Here is a 22,192-nt window from a genome sequence, read left to right as displayed (position 1 = left end):
AGCACTTTAGAGAGCCAAAGTGCCCCCTGAATTATTTCCAATAGAGCTGCGGAAAAGATTATCTGATAGGACAGATGCGAAGATAAACACGCAGCCAAGATAAACACGATGCGAAGATAAACACGATGTTCCGATCCTTCAGCTTGATAAGCGAAGCAACGCTCCCGCAAACAGCAGCCGCGAGCTGCTAGTGAAATGCAAAAAAAAAAAAAAAAAAAAAAATGCATCGTGCGACACGCCTTGTCAGAGTGACGGCATAGGCCGGGAACAGAGCCAGTTAGCCGCACTAAACCCGAGGGAGACAGAGCAGAGCCGACGTTTCCATACGAGCACCCCTCGGATAGCGAAATAGACGCGCCAGACTCCGGCCGCAAGGTGATGGCGATGCATTTGAACCATGGGCGGCGCGTCCTCAACGCTCTGTCCCCGACAGTACGGCCAACCTATCGGTGCTGTGGGAGCTGCGGATACGCGATGGTGCGATGCTGCCAGTGCTGCTAGGAGGTCCGGTCAGCCTATGTTCCATTTTAGCATCTTTGGACGCAGCAGTCCCATCGGCGTAACCGAAAAGAAGGCGCAATCCAAGCCAAGAAGTGAGGATCCTAAACTATAGAAACGCAAGCAACGCAAGTGGCAAGTCGGTGCACCGAGCGTGATTGCCTAGCTCAGTATTGGACATTTGACCCGTTCGACCACTGGTCACCGGTAGTGCAGAATGTCCTTTTTTTTCATTATTTTTCTCAGTGCTCTTGCTGCAGTGTAGTGCAGTTACTCCTATTGTTTCAGTTATTGGTTGTACTACTGGCACCGTTCTGTTATACTGTCATTTTTTGTATTTTATCTCTAATTTCTTATTAGAAAGCAGGCGGTATTTTTATGTGTTATAACTTTTTATTACCAAACCGGTAAAAATTGTTCTTAACTCACTTTAGGTGTTCTCTTAAAATTTTGAAGCATGGTTTTAAATAAAGCCTCAGTGCAGTATGTAATGGCACCGTGTGTTAGGAAAATAAATGGTTTTAGAAATGCCTACTGTCATTAAGCCTTTTTTTTAGTGCCAGAAGTACTATTCGAACTATTCGCTTCGAAATTATTCGAAGAAAATTGCTGTTCGCTTCGAATTCGCTTCGAATCAAAAAACCACTATTCGCACACCCCTAGAAATATCAGAGAGGATGGCTAGTACACAGCATTGATTAAGGCTAGCTTGCCATCAGCACAAAAGCGCGTTGCTGGGATGAACATAAAAGGCTGTCGTGAAGGAAAACCAGCTGCTCCACATGGTCAGGCAGAAGTAGTTCCCTTCTAGCTGAAACGACTCCGCCAGCCACGGAAAATTCCCTCTGACTTGGCACTGACCTGGCACGTATTGCGAGGTACTTCGTGCACAGCTCTGACTATTGCAACTTCGCAGGTATGGCCGCAAAAAAGCTCACCAGCGCAGTTAGCTACGGCATGGCCCTTGGAAAAATTCTAAGGAAAAATTTTCCTTCATCCATTCGCATTGCTCTGGGCGCCGCCATATTGTTATGTCTCTGTCGATAGGGCTTGCGGACCGAAATGAACGCCGGTGCTCACAATGAATATTCGGCTAGATACGAATATTCGCGTCGGGTCGAATATTCGAAACAACACGAATATTTGGATTTCGAATCGAATACGAATACTAAAAATATAATATTCGAAATATATTCGAAAATTTCGAATATTCGCACACCCCTACTTAAGTTGTATCCGACTATAGACCCCATGGGATGTCAAGAGAGAGAAATCGGAACATGAATCATTGGGGGTCATTAGAAGAGATAATTTCCTCAATATAACGTATAGAGACAAGCTGGTGCTATTGTCTTCGTGAGTTTCATGAAGAACACTCTATCTAACACGGGGACGCCGGGAAGACAAGGCTCCTTATTTGTCTTGGCTAATGTTGGGCCCAAAACATGGATTCTACCTATGAATCGGCAGCAGCACTGCGATGCTGTCCTCTGCGAGCAGATGAATTTATTTTAACAGCGCGCTTTTAACTTCTTCAATAAATTTAGAACAAGTTTTAGGCTGGTACAGAAATCTTCTCAGCATTTCTTCGAGGTTCGCTGCGAGAAGAGTCGTCCTGTTATACATGTATCCACGTTTCAAGCCCAACAATATATAGTAAAGCCAAATACGCAGCCTCATCTTCCCAACATTCCTGCATCTCTCCATGGTGGATATATAGTGGATACATAATGAATGAAGAGCAGCGCCATCTGCTTGCCCCCTGGAAGTCTTGAGAAACTGTGTTGCAGGAGGCCTTTGTTCTGCAGTAGGCTTCATTCGGAACATGGAGGAAGGAAACAGTTAATTCATTAATTCAAGAGAGGCCGTTGCGTCACATTTTTTTGAAACTGTACGCGAAGGCTTCCCTCCCACGCCGCTTATGTTCACTTGCGTATGCGCAGCAGAGAATGCAGCAGACGACTCTGCTGCTTTGTTAAAGGACGTGACTTCCGGTACACATTTTGGCGTGCAGCTTCTGAGAGCTAAGGCCTCTCCTGAGCTTTCCTTCCTCTATGACTCGGAATTTGATGATGATGATGATGACATTGACGGTGATGATCTATGTACCTAAGCTTTGCCTACTTCAATAAGCTTCCCAGGTGCCGCTGCTAGTCTATCCAAAGCTCATTGAAGAGCGCAGTGATGGAGAAACTAAGGTGATCAGCCTCCATAGCGCACTGACCCTGAACCTTCGCAAGAGCTCTGTGCTCGCACCAACACTACTCGTTCGGACGTTTGCAGGAGGGTCTCCGGTGGAAAATTATGTGAGTACGCCTTACGCAGACAAACTTTAAGCTGTCATGTTTTCCTTAGCCAATACAGAAAAGCAAAATGTAGGCTTTGAATTGTGCATGAGGCAAAACGGGGAGAAATGAGAAATTACGGCATACTGGAAAACGAGCAAATATTTCTTAAAGGAGAAACGTGGAATTAAAAAAAATTGGAGCTCTATCAAATGGCGATAACAAAAAAACGCATTCTGGGCAACCATAATTCACAAACAAACAAGAAAAGAGTATACTCATTTTTGTACTCAATTCACGAGAAGTTAACTGCGACGTCATTATCCTCTTTGCGCAATACGGGGACATATTATTTCGCACACTCTGACAATGGTGTTGACATCGTTCGGTCGAGCGAAAGCATGGAGTATGGCACGCTTATTATCAGCATACGTGACCACGCAGTTGATGCTTTATATACTCTCTGTTCGCGGCGCATTGGCTGCCTTTTTCACCCATGGCAATGAAACCAGGCGGGCATGTGACGTCACGGCACATGCATTCAATTGGTGGTCTGATTGTTGACGTCACATCACGGTGGCGTCAGTTTCGGTTCATGCAACGCTCGACATCGATTCCGCAAATGCCACAAAACACGTCTGCATTGTTGCTGTTTTGCCCATTTGTTTTCATGTTACGGCACTAGATGACAAAAATTATTTAAAACTACTCATGCAAAGAAGAAAAGAAATTGTTGTTTTGAGCCTGCTGCATAGAGCTGGTTAACATTTGTAGAAAATAAGTGAACAGTAAGGAACAGTTTTTTGTGCTTTAAAACATGTTTCTATTGCACTAACACCACTTTTCAGGTAAACAGCAGCGCCATTGAAAGACATTTGTACGAGGACAAGGAACAACTAGCCGCCGTGAATTTTATTCAAGATGGAGCAGATGGAGTTTCTTTGGTAAGCATATATTGTGTTCCAATAACATATATTGCTGAAAAAAAAATAAAAATACCATAAAAAAGGTCATAAAAGACCATAAAAGAGATCTACCTTGAGCTCCGTCTCGACAAACGCCTTTACCCTCCCCCTCATCCATCACTCACGGTGCCGGAGTCTCGCCTTCTTCGGCACATTCAGATGAATGCAGTTATCACCCCGTCCCGCCTCTTCCTCTATCGCTATCGATCGGACCCTTCCTGTCCCAACTGCCCCTGTATCTATGAGGACCTGGCCCATTGCCTCTTCTATTGCCCGGCTGCTCAGCAGTCGGGTTCCTTCCCCCCACCCTCTCTATCCATCACCACCTGGCTCGACTGGCTTGGCGCTGAAGGGGAAGAAGAACAGCGGCTTCTGGTCGCCCAGGCGGTCGACATGCTCGGCCTATAAATGATGGTCGATTAAAAGTCTTTTACTACTACTACTACTACTTGCTGAAAATATACCACGCAAGCAAAACTGAAGCCTGATCTATAGTCGGTTTTCAAGCAACAAAAAAGTAACGAAAAACTCTCTGATTCCTTTGGACCCGCTTCTTTTTGAGCGCTGTTTTTTCTGTCGCTGTCGTAAACGTACAACTTAACATCGGAACGGCCAATACCTCTCAAAGGAGACCTTCCAGCCAATGGCGTCGACGGACTGTCACGACGCTACGGTTAATCTGTGGTCCTCTCCTTGCCTATATTAGCCCCCTGCGATGTCACGCTTGGAGGTGCAAAATGGTGAACCGAGATGTCATTACAATCGGTCGAAGCCATTGGCTGGAGGACCTCCATTGAGGGATGTTTGGTGCTTCGTTCTTGAGTTGTATGCGAATATGGTATATATGCAATATACCGGGAATGAAGAAAATAAAAATCTAGCTGGTAAGCAAGAGAAAATTTCTCAGGTTGAAGGTTTACGTGGATGTGTAGAAAAAGAGAACAATAAGGGAGTAATTACTCATTGACATCCACCTAAGCGCAGCCATACGGCTACAAAGGAAAGCTATACAGCTTTCTCAGAAACTTCGTAGTTAAAGAAAAATTCGTCCTGGTCCGGGGTATGGCTGCGCTTAGGTGGATGCCAATGAGTAATTACTCCCTTATTACAAATTTACTCCACCTTGGGGGATTCCCCTAAAACATTTGACCAAAAAGAGAACAAATATCACCGAAAAGCAGGCGAAAACTATAAAAATAAAAAAATAGTCGGAGAGAGAGAGAGAGAGAGGGAAAGGCAGGGATGTTAACCAGAAAGGATTCCGGTTGGCTACCCTGCACAGGGGAAGGGAATGAGGGGAATTAAAGAGGAAAGAGAGAAGTAAAGGGAAATAATCACAGTCTGTCAATTAAGGCAGACAGGAAGGCGGAAGTTTAGTGCTTTCTATAATGTGCAGACAGTGACTGAGACGGAGTCATTTTATTCAAAAGCGTGATTCAACAGCCTTATCCAGCTTAGCACATCGTGCGCCTGGTTGACTAATCCATGAGGAACGAGATTAAAGCAGTCCTGAAGTGAGATCAGTTGTAGCTTGCTGCATTTCTACTTGAAAACAATTACCTGAACTTGTTCTACTGCACGAAGGGAGATTTCGAGTCGAGACTAAAAAGTCCTCGGCAGCTGAAGAAGTCGCATACCAATTACTGAAACCTGACACGTGCGTGAACAGTGAGGCTTTCTTTAGCCAGTTCGATATCAAAAATTCTAGACAAAAGAGTAAATAGAAATATTATTTAATCTTTTCGTCTCTCGTTCCAGGAGGGTGTACTCGGCCCTTACCACAGGATAGAGCCGGCGAAACAATTGTCAAGATCAAACGCAGGCGGGATCCCGCACGTGATACATCGGATCAGAGAAAGGAAGTTCAAGGACAAAGCTTATCTGCGAGTACCGACTCGTAAGTATCTGTGTCGGTCTGTGAAAGCAAATTTTTCGCTACAGTGCAGTGCTTGCACACGCGGAGCACCTGCTAACATGGCCAACTGAAGCCTTATCCCACCAGCCTTTAACACCGCTGCAATCAGCACTACCCAATGGGCACTAAAACTCCCCTGCGCGTCCCATGAACGTCTTGGACGTCCACAGGACGTCTAAGGCAGTTTAAGTGTTCATTTGGTACCACTCTCGTGTACTCTGCGAACCTTTCGTAAAAAAGAAACAGAGAATACACATTTCTTTAGTTGTACAAAAATTGCGAGGACACTTTGGCAACTAAAGTGTGGAGAGGCGAAAGCCGAGGAGACTATGCCGTGACGACTTCCGGTGGATGTGACGTCACACCGTTCCCGTGGCTATATCGAAGTCCGCGCTATTTCGACGCAACTGCGACATGTTTGCCTATAATTAATTAAATAATTAATCTATTTATAAAACTTGGCTTCTAGGCTAATTTTTCCTCCTCTATCTGAAGCAGTCATCGGTTTTCTTGTATCTTTTTTAGTTCCCGAGTTAAATGCGTGTGACACGCTTTGTTAACGGTTGACAGTATGAGCCATTAAAAGCTTTCGCCTTAACAAACGTAGAAATTACAATTTTCCCATGAAGTGGAGGTACCACATTCTGGAAGGGGGGATGACTGTAAAAAAGTATCGGGATCCTAAGTCTCCTCATGAGTGGGATACGACTCCATTAATTTCACATTTGCCGCGGCTTCTGCTGCAACGTGTTTGCGTGTTTTCGTCAGTTTATTCGCAATTCTCGGCCCATAAACCGCAATATTCGGACTGCTAGCTGCAGTAGCCGGTATCAGCTGTGCTGTGGAGGTGCCGGCTTTGCATATGTCACGTTTTCCTGATTTTTATTACGAATTTTCATCTAGGTTGCCGTTTAGCAACTATAGGTTGCTGATAACCCGGTAGGCAGGTTGTGATGACGTAACAAGCTCACGTGGTTGCTCTCCACCAACCATTAATTTCATTGCTACTTGCCACGATGGGCAGGTTGGGATGACGTCACAAGGTCACGTGACCTCTCTCGACCGATGAGCGAGTTCTCTGACATCGAACATCAGCGAGGTTTCCGTGCGATAACTCTAGTCTAATCATATCGCCTTAAAAACAAAGACAACAAGGACAAAAACATGTAAAGATGGTGGGTGCACGCCGCTGCTGACTCCTCCCACGTGAGTACGCATCTTGAGGCCCTCCTGAACCACGTGACCAAACTACGCGAACCATGTGACGTCACCGAGGCACATATCCAAGAGCACCTATTGTCGAGCATGCATCTCCCTTAAGCTCGTGATGCGCGGCATATCACATAGGATACAGGCAGTAAAAATGTGAATAGCGTACATTTCTGCTTGCAAAACTACGTGAACTCTTTAAAAGAGTTGGATGTTGGGCTAGTTGGATTTGTGACAAATTATGCATATCTTTAGCGCAACCAGTACGGAAACATAACGTGATTTCGTGACAGTATTGTAGGAAGAGCCAAAAATTTTCGCTGACGTACTGCAACCCTTGAAGTTTTAATTATGGCTCATTTTAATTGTGCAGCAACTTTATCTTTCTTAATAAATCTGCCAGTATTTCGCGCTTTTGCATTGTTGGGACCACTGCAGCGAAGGAATTCTTGAAATCCACAATTCTTATCCGACGTACTCATTGTATTTGCTTTACGGGGCTGATGGTCTGGCCCACTTCGGCAACGCCGTCTTTGGATAGCAATTAAATGCGGAAGTTATCGATTGAAGTATGGTGCGACACTTGTTTATCGGTCAGAAAGTCCCCCATTCAACTATCGCCGAAATAAAATTACGAATGGCACTTGAGGCTTCTTACGCGCTCTCTTACGTGTTTACGGCGAAAGCATAAATTTTTTTAATTTATATTTTTGTCTTTCTAATCATACACCTACTCACTAGCATACAGTAGAAAGGCAACGCATAGAGTAGGTTTATTTGCCAATAAATAATGCTGTTCTGTGGCCCGTGGCTTGCGTTCTCTCCTTGCAATCTGAGTGTCCTTGGTTGAATTCCCCGCACCTTCGGAAGGAATTTTTCATTTTTGCTGATGACGTCATTGAGGGTTTTCTGGACCAATTTTCGTGAACGCCGGCTACGACGCCAAATTTCGACGCCAGAAAAAAAAAAATACTTCCTGCAGTACTTCGTGTTTATGCCGCAGTTCAGTCCATGGAAGAGTGCCTGTGAGGTAACGAAGCCTTTAAATTATCGGAAACTCCGAAACGTTCATTCTAAAACAACGCGAAGGAAAACGCAAGGACGCAGGAACTCATGTACACGCGGGCGTGCATACAGCTCCTGTGTACAGGGCGAATCACATTTAGAGGGAACATGGCTCCGCGTGGCCATGTAAGTACCTGCGTAGTACCACTGCATCCAACCCGTTCACGAATCATTGAACAGTGGCGCACGTGAAGAGAGACCTCGACGTGGTGCTTCGTGTCGTCTGCCCCTTTGCACAGGTCTGCCACCGGCTTGGTCGCAATAGTGCTCCGCGTGTGCGCAGCCACGCGGAGCCGTGTTCCCTCTAAGTGTGATTGACCCTGTACATGCGTACACCCTTCCCTTATTCGCGCTGTTTTAGAATGATCTGCTACCAGCTCTCCTAAGCTTCTTCACTGGAAAATCGCCACTCCACGTCAGTTCTCTCAGTAAAACGCAACACGCTGGATACGAACGAACATATCCAAAGCACCGTATGTCATTGAAATTCTTCTGTTAATGAACCTGCAGCTGACGTCCTGTTTTGTTTTCCATTTGTGTGCAAGGTAAGGCTACCGATGTCGAAGGAAGAGCAGCAAAGGCAGAAGAAGAGTATGGTCAACTTCCGGAAGAAGTGAAAGTTGAGCTCTTCGTCGTGGCCGACACTGTGCACTACACGTACTTCTCCACGACGAAAGCGTTTCTTGCGTACTTGTGCACTCTACTGCTCAGTGTGAGTTTATACGTGCAATTGAAGTGTTCATCCAAGGCAGTGTTTCGAATTCGAAGCCACTTCATGCGCTAATTCAGACACCCCTGATCAGGCACCTTCAGTCTTACCAAATCAAAATTAAACTCTTAGGCAGTGTGCGCATCTCAGTGGAGATTCTGACATGGTTTCTGGAAGATCCAGAAATCTCATAGTAGTGTCGCATAATGTCAGTTAAAGATACTTTGAATACCTTTCCGTGCAGCAAACGTATTTTATGTCAATGTAGAAGAAAGTACCGATAAATACCAGCAAATGAAAGTACATTAACGAAACTATACATATTTTTCACATCTTTTTACAGAACGTAACCTTCACTACGTACAATTAGTGAAGAAAAACTTCCCTGCATTACTTGTTCGTAGCAATCGGGAAAATTGATAAACTATTCACTAAATTGCCACATTACTCGTTAGCATCAGCGGTTTTCACATTGGCCCACTGAATACGGAGTGGAGGATTTATTTGTTCTGAAGTTAAACAGCAGTTTCTGCTCTGACCTTCACAGCAGGCTATCTCAATGCTTCACCCTTCAATACAGCCGTCGCCAACCGTGACCAAACGTGGTGCTCTTCAAGTGCTCATGCGCAAGTTGCTCAGATTAAAGAAGCAGACGACAACTTCCGCAAAAATTTTGACCTATATATGATGGTTAACGGTTCTGCGGACAGTAGTTTTAGTGGGCAATAGAAATGAAAAAGCTTCGAAAGTGCGTTCATGCTAAACGCGACAGCGAATGTGCTTCTATATGTACCTTTGAGAGTAGAATAGTGGTCTGTTTTCCTCTTTGATTATTTTTTCTTAATCTGGGCTGTTGTTCTTGTACAGCCGTTTCTTTTTTTCTGTAATGCTTTAGCATTAATACCCTCACTTTCGTGAAATATTTTCGTCTGGTGTTGCGTGATGCCGTCGCCACCTTCCAGGAGGCCTTCACCCACTACCCACTCACCTCTGCCCTCCACCCACCTCCAAACAACCCGCCGCCATCGTCCAGGAGCTTCTCCCACCGCCTCTCTCCAGAAGGCCCTAACCATCCACTACTGACCTCCCATTGCCCACCATTCACCTTCATCGTCTATAAGCTTCCACCCACCACAAAACACCCACCACTACCCTCCAGACGGCTCCACCTAAAGGCGACGGGGAAATACAATTCAAAGGGAAAACGATCATTGTTGAAGATAGATATAGATCCACTGCTGCTAACAAAGATTTGTTGCATCACATCGTATGATCGCATTTACGTTGCCTTTTGCGCTGTGAATACCTATCTCTAGTTTTTGGTTCGGTATTGCACTTGCCGTATACCATACCTTGCCGTATACCATACCTTGCCGTATACCAGACACTTGTTGATAACTTTGACTGGTTCTTGTTCACTGCTGGATTGATATGTACCGTTATTTGTGTCTGTCATTTCTCCTTCTCCCCATTTTTCCTCGTGCGGCAGTATCCTGAAATCATTTTGGCAGCAATTCACAAAATTAAAAGACATGAATTGATTGACAATATAAAAGAGTGACTGTGTTACTTTTTGTTCTCTTACATCACTGCAGGTGAACTTACGCTTTTCCGGCATGAGTGATCCCCGTGTCAAAATACTCCTAATTGGAGTGGAGTTACCCAAGGTAAAGTTGTTCAACCTTTACGTGTGCTCTTCACACTGGAAATACGAGCTATGCAGTTACTCCGCTAGAATTTTACGCTATTTCGGCTTTGTCATTTCATGTTCGGTTACGCGCAATTGTTGTTTAAAGCTGGCCTGAATCGATATTATATACTAGAAACTGCGTTAATTATATTCTAAGCTTAGAACATAAAAAACGAAGAGAGCAAACACAAGCATGCTTTAAAAAATCGATCATAATAGATGAAAAAATTAGATTATATCACAGAAATGCAAACTTTTAAGGTGTCGACTAAAAATATTTCTTCTCACACTACCTATCTCAAAACATCTGGGACATGATTTTTAAAGCGAAGGCTCTACTACTCGAGGTACAAATCCGAGTTTATCCTGGCTTTGCGCGTTTGACCTTGAACCCCGACCAAGGTAAAACCAAGCACATACCCCCTAGACAAAATATGCATGACTGCCTTGCAGCACATACCCATGATATGCCTGTATGGTATAGTCATAGCTAATGACCAGCAACCACGTGACCAATTACCAGTGGTAACTTTACCTTTGAACTTGACCTCTGACATTAGATTTTTTACCTTGACCTTTAGCGCTGAAGTTCGCATCGCCTGATGCGACGTCATACGATGATGTAGCAATGACGACACACCATTCTTCGCTGTAAATACCGCCGGCTTTGCTTTCGCTCGTCTATTAGTTCAGACGGGTTGAACCAGAGCCAATTTCTTTTAAGCACGTCTGTGTGGGTAAAAGATATGCAAGTTTTTAGGCTGTCAAAGAATCTGCCGGTTTGCCTACGCTCAGTTGGGCACATAGATGTACTGCCAGCGTCAAGTGAAAGCGAACCAGACCGTAGAGAGTGCTCTATAGTTTAGGATTTGTAAATATGTGACTGGGGCCACAAATTGTATTTCGTACTTGTGGGAAAGACTACGGTGTTAACGTACTGCCTTGCTATTTGTCGCACAGTGATGATGTTGCTTCGACGTGCCATTTCAGGAAGAAAAGTACATAGTCGGAGACGATAAAACCATGTACGACGATCTCACGCTTCCCAAGTTTCAGAAACATGCCCGTCGACACAGGAAGTCATACAAGAACGCGGATGCCGTCTTTCTTTTAACTGGGTGAGCATGCTTGCAGGTCTCTCGATCACAGGGACACGTAAACTGACTTATCGGTTTCTGAACATTTACAGGCGCGACGTTTACACCAAGGATGGCAAGAAGATGGACCATACAGCCGCCGGTAAGACTCCAATCCATCTTCTGCCCGTAGAGCAATCACGGTCGACGCATTTCCGTACAGTACAACGAGTCACTTAAACGTCACAATAAATAAGGGCAATCCAGTCAGCGATAACGCATGCGCCTCAGAACAAACGCACGTTGAAGTACGGAGAGTTGAGCTAGTTGGTGCATGGCAGGATTGAACAGCGCACACAGGATGAGGACACAGAGAAGAAGCGACAAGACACGAGCGCTGACTATCAACTGAATGGTTTATTGGAGTAACATGTATATCTACAAAATAACATTGTGACAACAAAGTGCGCATGGTTCGCAGATAGGATCGCTATCATCAGGCAGCTTCGTCTAGATACGCTATTTCGCGGGGATGAATGATGACCGAAGGAATGCTTACGCACGTGTCAGAATTTTTGTGAATGAGGTAGGCTTCTTTTAATTCTATAATAAAATAACTAGCAAAAACTGATGACGTCGTCAAATGGCATAGTATGTCGTAACCGAAAATGTAATGCGCAAGCGCGTGACGTCCCCTATGACGTCATTACCACTGTCTATATACGGAGCGCTGACCGTCGCTGCGACTCCACCCTGGCACCTGCCGGCGCATGCGCGTGACGTCTCCTCTGACGTCACCACCACAGTAACAGGGGCAGCAACAGAGGCGGAAATCGCTTTCGCCTAATAGCACTTTATTAACAGCAAAGTGTCCCCCAGAATTTTATGTCTACGACAAGTACGTCTCCGCTTGCTAAATGTCTCTAATATTTCGTCCTTTTGTATTCGGCCATTTTCAGCAACTACCGTGCTTTATGCTCCTCCGGAACGGCTCCTGCGAAGTGCATTTTCATGAGCCGCCTACAAATCGATGTCACGCTGCACTTTTGAGGACTAACGCACAAAGGTGTTCGCGTTTGGGCTTGGCTCGCTTTTAAAATGGCTGGCCTTTCTGAAGGCGCCCACGCAGGGACCTCTACGAAATACCATGTAATACTCTGGTCACGCAGACAGTGTCCAGAATATGCTTCGGGCGAGTGTCACTCCGAGTTAGTACTGTTCGCAAATGTGTCACACGCAGCAAAAGTCAGTCGTCTCGAAGCGAGGTCGGCGAACTCGCCTGATTCGACCTGAACGTCCTCACGCCGCGCGTGCGAGAAGCCTCGATGCCGGCGCTTGGAAAATTGCAGTAAACGGTACTTAGCACTAGGATACTGGGACGCCGAAACTTGCTATTGTTTTATACGGCTTAAAGTTATTTTCAAGATAACGATAAACATAAAATAGCAAAATTAAGAGAAAACACTTCGTCTCGCCCTATTTTATATCCAGAAATTTGGTTCGTACCGACACCTCGCACAAATTAGGGCATGCAGACGATTTGTTTCAGACTTCCACAAGCACTCTACACCTCATTGCAGAAAACTTGCGTACATTACAGAAAAAAAGAGTTGTTCGCTGTGATCGCATCAGGTAACTGCGAATGACGTTTCTTTGAGTGTATCATTTTCCTAATCATATCTCCTGTTTATTTTTTTTTCATTTATTTTCTGCAACTACATGATATTCTGTTGGTGATTTATGTTTGGTGATGTTTGGCTTTGATGATACTCTTTTCCCTGCTGCCGCTGTCGACGTAGATGTTTTGTTTCTGTGGGAGGTAGGGCCTGTGAAACCACAAAACCGTGGCTTTTTTTCTCTCCATCCTTATCACAGTACGCTGTACAGCATTTTTCCTCGTACGTTTCTATGATGTAAAGTTTTGGCTATGGTAGAATAAAGAAACTCAACTCAACAAAATAAGCGTGAAATGCATACTCCACCATTTTAGTTGTCCTAATGCTGGACGCGTTTCGTGCTTGACTACACTTGCATAGTTTTAAAGAATTGCGCAAAGAGCTAACAGTCTTTAATTAATAAAATGAAATCCAATTGAAAAGCCTCTGAGCGATGATGTAAATGTTGACCTCGAGCTTGTTTGCAATAATGATCGCAGTCTACACTACTTACGAATCTTGCGAATTACGGTTCGTTTTACTCTGTAGCATCGCGCTGCAGAAGTTGCAACTCACGGGCCGGAGAACCGGCAAGGCTGTGACAGCAAAGCGAGAGATATCGGGAGTCCTGGTATATATATCATTAAACAGAGTACATAAATGATTAGGGTACAGTTATTTGCACAAAAACACAATCATCGCGATGGTTCAGTCAGACCTTCAGGTCAGTGATGAGATCAAGGGCAATGGTTTTTCAAGTTGCCCGCCTCCAACTCTACATATCTACACCTTTCTATCTTTGTGCTTAATTTATTAAATACAGGGCCTTAGATTGCTTCTTTTTAATGTTCTTAGGGTGCATTCTTTGTCGGTATTCGCGTTGTTTTTTGCCTCTCGGGCGTATAATATATATATATATATATATATATATATATATATATATATATATATATATATATATATATATATATACGAAATTGAGAAACGCTTCATTTAAGTAAACATTTATTGGGGGTCGACGTTTCGGACAGAGCCTGTCCTTCTTCAAGTCTTTTTCAAGTCTTGAAAAAGGACAGGCTCTGTCCGAAACGTCGACCCCCAATAAATGTTTACTTAAATGAAGCGTTTCTTAATTTCGCATTTTACCTCTAGCAACCAAGTACGTTTATCTTTTTGTGCTATATATATATATATATATATATCGGGCGTGCTTCGGCTGACTGATGGTACTGTAAATGTGTGTAATATAAGTTAATTAGCCGCCGTCTGCGACATTGATTGGTGACATATAAGACATTGCACAAATTCTATGCTTTTGTAGCGTACGCGCAGATATTCCATAGTGATTAACAGCGTATGAAGTGAAAATGAACACAGCAGGGTGCTTCATTGTTTTGTTCATGTTCGAAAAAAACTTGCGCCCATTTCTTCAGACTTTGATTTCTGTCCTGTCATTGCTGCTTTATTGCTACTGAAATGGTAGGATGATGAAAGAATAATATTTTATTATGACACCAGTGCCGAGAAGACGCCATAGTGAAAACGCCACTCCCACCATAAAAAAAAAATAAACCTCTTTCAACACACTAAAAACATACGTGCGGCTAATAGTGAGTGGGCGTGGTTTTTTCTGACTTAGGAATGCTCAGCCCTCTTTGTCGGTACCAAGCCAAATTATGTGACTGCTCAAGCAATGTCAGATAACTAAGCAATGAATTCAAACACAAGTTAAGACTGGCGCACTAATGCTGTTAACTGATGTCGTCTTAAACTATATTTTTCTATTTTTAATCTTTTCTATTTTTACCTCTTCCTCCCTTTCACCTCTCTCTCTCTCTCTCTTTCTCCTGCTTAACCTCCCCACCTTCCGTCTTCCTCAGTCCAGTAATTTGTTTAAGGCGCTTTACACATTCGTGATTAGGAACAACCTGCTGTACTGATAACACTTCGACGCTATGGTACCACTACGGTAATGCTTTTATAAGAATGTATCTGTTTCTCTGTTCCGCAGGCGTAGCTTACTTCGCTGGACTGTGTACTGAGAACTTCGTTGGGCTGGGCGAAGACATTCCGGGCTCGTATGATGGCATTTTTGTCCTCACGCACGAATTAGGCCACACGTAAGAAATCCTACCATCTCGCCTTTCTGTCAACCTCAACCCCAGTAGCCCTGACAGCCGAGTCTGGGGAGAACAGCCGTCTTCTTGACGATTAGGTATTTTTCAGCCTGGGTGCTGCGCACGACGGGAGTGATCCTGAGCCCGAGCTGGTCCACGGGGACCCAGGATCAAAAGGCTGCCCGTGGAAGGACGGCTATCTGATGAGCTACGAAGACGGGGGACCGAAGCATCATCTGTTCTCCGAATGTAGCAGGAACCAGATGAGGCACGTTTTGAGGTTAGCGCAGCGTTTTTTGTCTTTTCCTAGACATACTCGTAGGGCTATGATACAACGGGCATGTGTTGTTGGGAAACTACGGCGCTTGCTCCTGCTAATTATTCACGCTCAAGTTCAAAAAGTCAAACATTACTGTTTTAAGTGACTCCGCTTGTCGAATAGCAGGGAAGTGCAGGACATATAACAGCTTTAACTATGCCTGACTAGCAGGGCACACATTTGCAATTAACTTTAGTTCCCCGGCCGCGGCGGCTGGAATTTCTTTGGAGGAGAAATTCTAGAGGCCCGTGTACTGTGCGATGTCAGTGCACGTTAAAGAACCCCAGGTGGTCGAAATTTCCGGAGCCCTCCACTACGGCGTCCCTCATAGCCTTAGTCGCTTTGGGACGTTAAACCCCTTGAACCAAACCAAACCACTATTCTGAACTCCTTGTCGCAGACCCCAGCAGACCGATGTGGGATACTCCCGGAGAGTAAATGATGCCTTGTTCTTACGTGACGCCGTCGGAGAGTGTGGTAGCAGTGAGGTTGTCCGTGTTATCAAAACGCATTGATTGCTCTCCTGAATGACACATTTAGATAATGCTATTCAGTGTCACTGCAGGTCTGGAGCTAAAAACTTCTCCCTCTCCTTCCCGTTCCACCTCCAGCCCTCGCGGCTTTTCCCCGCTGCTACCAGTATGTTATGATCGCACAGTGTGCAACGTGCTCATATAATTTTTCATAAATATTTCAAATAGCGAGTGACGCGCAGAGCACAATGCAAGCGCTAGTAGCTAGTCGAGTTGTGCCTTCTGTCTGTCAGCTGCAAGCTACCCTTGATGTGCGCTTTAAAACTCCACAGCAGCTCAAGCTTAACAAAAACAGTTACTCTGCAGCTACATTACATGCCTGACTTCACACTATATTCTGCGAGCAAATATCCCTTTAACGGCACATTTCAGGATGCGGGGACCTGAGTGCTGGATTGTGACGACATTGAAGCCTTACCCTCCCTCATCATCTTTCCCGGGAATGGAGGTGGAAGCCGATTTCTACTGCCAGAGGATGTACCGTGGGAAAAGGACTGTCAGAGCAGAGCTCGTAAGTGAACAGACGGCTCACACTGAGAGTTTAGTTGGAAAAAAAGAAATCGTCAGTAATTTATGTCCTTTATGAAAGAGAATAATACCCCTGTGACACGGGCACCGCAAAGGCCTTTGCGAATCAGGTCCTTATGCTCAAAGGCGTAAAGAGCGCAGCCACGCGACACAGATGTTGCGCCTTCGTCGCTAAGGGCCTTGGAGGCGAAGGCGTCCGTCGGAGACCTTTGGAGCCCAAAGGAGAGGCCTTCGAGAACCTGCGATCGCAGTGCCGACCAACGTCAAAAAGCAAAAGCAAAGAAAAAAATGTATGCAGCTGAAAATGTTTGGAAACAGCATGAAAAAGTACGAAATTTGTCTGGTGTTGCTTTTTGGTCAAGCGTTTATATTTTACGCCCAGATTTCAAGAAAGTGAAATTGTTGCAGCAACACCAAGTGCCCCTGGTGGCCAAGACAATATACAAAAGCTGCTGCTGCTGATAAAAGTAGCTGTGGCAGTTCTTTTAAGGAAGCTGTAAGAAGAAACAAATTTTCTGAACTTAGCAAATTAATAAAATGTAACTAAAGTGTTAAATTGTTTTTTTGATGAAAGGAAATGGCGCAGTATCTATCTCACATATCTCGGTGGACACCCGAACCGCGCCGTAAGGGAAGGGAGGAAGGTGGGAGTGAAAGAAGAAAGAGAGAAAGAGGTGCCGTAGTGGAGGTCTCCGGAATAATTTCGACCACCTGGGGATCTTTAACGTGCCCTGACATCGCACAGCACACGGACGCCTCTTTGCGTTTCGCCTTTATCGAAACGCGGCCGCCGCGGTCGGGTTCAAACCTGGGTACTCCGGCTCGGTAGACGAGCGCCCTAACCACCGAGCCACCTCGGCGGGTGAATAAAATGCCCCACTTTGATTTTAAAACACTCACTTCAGCCATATCTTGCACAGCAGCGGGTGCTAAGCCTCAACGCCTGTTTCACCTTTGGACTGCACTGTGTAGCTGCTTCGTTGCTCCTTTGAGCTTTCCCTCCTTTGGCCAAAAGAGATGCCCTTGCTGTAAAGGCCTTCGAGGAATGCCGTGTGACAGGGTTATTAGTCCGCTTTAATGCTCCTTCTCTTGTTTTGCCGCAGAACGCCAATGAACTTGCGAAATGCAAAATGACATGCTGTTATGGTCATGGACGAAATGAGAAATGCTATTACCATGATTTGCTTGACTCAATGCCCTGCGGAAGACAAAAGGTAATCCTTTGTACACCTAGAACTGCCGCATGTTGCGGGAAAGGTGTACATGTTTGAAAACGATGCGTTTACTGTGCACGACATCAAATAATATTTTCATAACACCAATTTTTTTTTGCAGATTTGCCTGCGAGGAGTGTGTCACAGACAATCATTTGAGTGACTGTCGAGACAGGTGCAACGAAAATAAATATAACTGAATCACCGCTCGAACGATCTGTTACTGCCTTGCGTAAAACATTTGTTTTCACAGCCCGCATAAATAAATTTGCAATCATAACAAAGCTTTTTTTGCACTGTGATACATGCAGGAGGTGTTCATGTGTTGGACTAAATTCATCTTCTCAGGTAAAATATTAAGATTAATATTTGATGGAACATTATCATAAAAGTTTCAGACTGAATATCTTCCGCAACTCTACCAATGGTCTTTGCTATAATTTGTAGATGAAATAGACATTTAAAGCACGCTTTTAAAAAAAGCTAACTTTAAAAGCCCTGAGGAATTAATTAAGCAAAGAAGGGAAGGGGAATGAGGGGCTCGTTATAAACATGAAAGAAGCCAACAGCCACAGAAACCAAGGGGATTTTTTTTTTATTTATTTTGTGGTGTTGATCAATTTAGAATATTGCTGAATATGTTATCGCTTAAAGCTAATTGATTAGAAAAGCAGAAGAAAAAACAACCACCTGCCGCCGGTGGGATCCGGTGGGATAGTTAGATATGGCACCATAGTATATGAATGGGCCTTGCAGTGTCAAACAAATGCATGAGATAAGGTACTTGCTTTGGTTTATTGGGGTTTAACGTCCCGAAGCAACTCAGGCTATGAGGGACGCTGTAGTGAAGGGCTCCGGAAATTTCGACCACCTGGGGTTCTTCAACGTGCACAGACATCACACAGCACACGGGCCTCTAGAATTTCTCCTTCGTCGAAATTCGGCCGCCGCGGCCAGGATCGAACCCGTGTCTTTCGGGTCAGCAGCCGAGCGCCGTAACCACTGAGCCACCGCGGCGGGGCATGAGGTACTTGCTTACATAACACGTAATATTACGTACGGGACAGGAAGCAAATTTGATATATTGGAAATAATGAATAGGTTTTGAGCATTCAGTGCGAGAAAAGTGGTACTGTTGGCAGCATTAGAAAAGCGCTCATTTTAAAATACATTTAAAGCAAGAAATGTCAAAAAGCGCGAATTGAGAAAAACGGAATAGTTCGTCAGAACCGAATAACAACTTCAAAAGTAAAAGCGAGAAATTGACGACTGAATGTGTTCTTATGAATGAAAACTGACACAATAAGTTTCGGCAGTTTTTTTATAGTCTTTTTTTTATAGCGTTCCTCATAGCCTGAGCTGCTTTGGGACGCTAAACCCCCATAAAAAAATTATAGACGTAAATGCAAACCTCACTCTAGATTTTAGCTCACCAAAGTATCGTATGCTGAAATTTGATCGTGGTATCACTTTGGGGGTATGATTGGTAGCGGTTAAACATTATTTTTAAATATATATGTGTATATAGAAAGTGAAAAAGTATGAGCAGCTGTGTGTATTCGTTTCAGATTAGTGCATCTGTATTGCACTCTCACAATGGACTACCGTGATCCCAGTAAAAGCGCTCATTACTTGTGCGGGCAAGCAATATTTGATATAAAGTGCAAAATAAAGATATTAAGATTGAGGCGGTAAGAACAGAGAGGAGTGTCAGTCAACTGGTCTACAATAAGTGTCAGTTGAAAAGCTCTGACACAATATTTCTCTCATGATCTGCTAAGGCCTTCGAGACAAGTTATTTATAAATGGGAAATCGAAGTAACTGTTCCGAAATAATGTCGGCTGCGCTGGACAAAAATAGTGGAAGGTCCATTATGTTCATAGCAGCGTGATGTACGCGGCTGCGAGTGTTTGGGCGCGTACCATCATTCTTCGCGCCCTTTTCTTGGCTGCACTGACTCCCAAGACCATCTGGACCTAATGACTAAAAATAAGATGTATCGATGGAGCCTATGATAACACGCCGGCCTTAAAACTGTGTTTATTGTTAACAAAGTTTCACTGACAAAACAGCAACTAACTACATGGTTGGTTTGGTTATGGTTTATGGGGTTTAACGTCCCAAAGCGACTAAGGCTATGAGAGACGCCGTAGTGGAGGCCTCGGGAAATTTCGACCACCTGGGGTTCATGAACGTGCACTGACATCGCACAGTACACGGGCCTCTAGAATTTCTCCTCCATCGAAATTCAGCCGCCGCGGCCGGGATCGAACCCGCACTAACTACATGCTTGCAGATAGCATTTGTACAGGACGTATTGTAGAACACACAAAAAAGGGACAAGTCTTGCAACATGTGTTCGTTACTGACAACAAATAGCTTCACCAAATTTATTCCTATCCATATTTTTTGTCAAATTTCGCTGAGGATAGGTGGTATCTCAAAGGTTATGACATCGCAATAAGGAGGGTGTTAAAAATGAGGTTTCCCAATTTTCTGGAACAAATGATTAATACTTATTTATCTAGTTAATGAAGTTGCCTCATAGCCTCTTAAAGTGGGAACATTCTGTGAGAGTGTAATTATATAAACGTACTCAACAGAGTACAAATAAAATTACTGAATGATGTCATGAAAACATAAGAATTGTACAAAAGGTAATTATATAATAGTTTAGTTTAGCCCAAAAGAGCTTTTTTGTACGTCGATAATGCGATCAGGTGGACACCAGGTGAGAATGTCATTCTAATCTTCATTGTCCAAATTAACTAAAATAAATATCAGGCTTCCAAATTACTGCAGTGGGTGCGAATGATCACAACGCAAACTTAGAACTAGCCATATTCTCAGAATGCCCAATTTGACAGAATTATTGCAGAACGACTGTACTCCTAGATGTTCGCCTCCAAACTCTGACTCAGTCGAAGTAATTATGCGTGCAAAGCAGTGACGATCTGCGCCAAATTCCTACCTGGCATGACGCAGCTCTTGGGTATGATGTTTCTTCGAATTATGCAAGCCAAAAATGAAAAGAAAGAAAATATCATCTTCTTTGCTGCTCTGCGCCATTGGCAGATGAAACGCTGAACGCAAGAGCTGCGTCACATTAGGGAATTTTGCCTCGGATAGTCGCCAAATTGCGTACTGAATTGGAAGTTTGGAGGTGATACCTTAAACGCGGCCGCGTTGGAATTTTATCTGATTAGATATAATTTGCCACAACAAACATGTAACGCTAACTTAGGTTACAGAAGCGCGCATTAATCAATTATAGGTAACTGAGAGATTCACAGTGACATTGCTCACCTTACTTTGTGTCCGACCGCGTAGGAATGAATTTCGTGCACTGCTCACCACTAGGCTATTAAAATAAATCATGAAAATTTGAACGAGGCCAATAACGAACGCAACTTACTAGCAAAAACGAAGAAGTGGGGCCGTGGAAGGACGTTGTTCGTTCTCGACAGCTGTAACACCGCTATAATACGAACAGGCATTCTGGAGACACGTTACACATAAGAAATTATAAATAAACGAAACAAAATAATTTAAGGCCCCCGAAATAAAAAAAATGACGAAGTTCTCTCCCCCAATCCTCTCACCGTAAATATTTTGCCAGTGGATCCCCGATGTGCAAAGGTGCGAACAGTTGAGTGTGTAGACACGTCCAACTACGTCTATGGAGGTGACGTAGTGAGAGCGTGTAACGTCACTGTCGTCCACACGTCATGGCATTTGTTAGCTCCAAAAGTGCGTCACACGAGCAGTACACTTTGGTTCTTGAAAAGAGCCTGTCGCAGGATGTTTACAAAAGCTCCGCGACTTTTTAATGGATAACGAAGTATACAAAAAAAAAACAGTCAATCACTGTGAGGGTGCTGCGAATAACAATGGCAACTGTGACCTGACGTGTGGTTCTGAGGTACGATTTTGGAAGATGGTCTAGAGGTCTGCCTTTCAAAGGTGGCTTTCGGAGATTGTATTTAAAAAACGCTATTGATACGTGCTTTAAAAAAAAAACGTCATTAAGAGTTCCTTTCAAGAAATGCGATGTGGTTCTGAGATACGGTTTTGAAAAATAGTTTGGGATATATACGCCTTTCAACATTATTTTCGGTGATTACATTGAGAAATGTTATTACGACATACTTTCAATATCAGCCCTTCAGAGTTCCTTCCAAAAAATGCAATGCGGTTATGAGATATGTTTTGGAAGGTCTTTCTGGGACACGCTTTTGGAACATGCTTTTGGGAGACTATGTGTAGAAATGCTATTGAGACACGCTTTCGATATGTTTCAAGAAATGCGTGCAATACATGTGACTGAGAGATGACTGAGAAGCAAAATATTTCAGTCGTGTCCCCAATTGCTGGACAATAAATTTTGCAGAAAAGCAGGCGCATTTCCCTCCT

General features: G+C 44.0%; 1 protein-coding gene across 1 annotated transcript; it reads left to right on the top strand.

Annotated features, from left to right (window-relative positions):
• Positions 1-378: 378 nt before the first annotated feature.
• LOC149330910 (venom metalloproteinase BumaMPs1-like) lies at positions 379-17,965 on the top strand. Its single transcript, XM_089559510.1, has 13 exons — positions 379-432; positions 2,640-2,804; positions 3,632-3,727; positions 5,507-5,645; positions 8,483-8,649; positions 10,242-10,313; positions 11,327-11,454; positions 11,526-11,575; positions 15,079-15,187; positions 15,294-15,464; positions 16,409-16,547; positions 17,668-17,778; positions 17,900-17,965. Exons 1-13 carry the CDS (start codon positions 379-381, stop codon positions 17,939-17,941), a joined length of 1,443 nt encoding a protein of 480 aa, XP_089415636.1. The 3' UTR covers positions 17,942-17,965.
• The last annotated feature ends 4,227 nt before the right edge of the window (positions 17,966-22,192 follow it).

Source organism: Amblyomma mixtum, chromosome 9, assembly GCF_055824585.1.
Source record: "Amblyomma mixtum isolate Tamu chromosome 9, ASM5582458v1, whole genome shotgun sequence".
NCBI lineage: Eukaryota > Metazoa > Arthropoda > Arachnida > Ixodida > Ixodidae > Amblyomma > Amblyomma mixtum.
The sequence above is the reverse complement of the archived record's forward strand: the minus strand, read 5'-3'. Positions and strand labels throughout refer to the sequence as shown.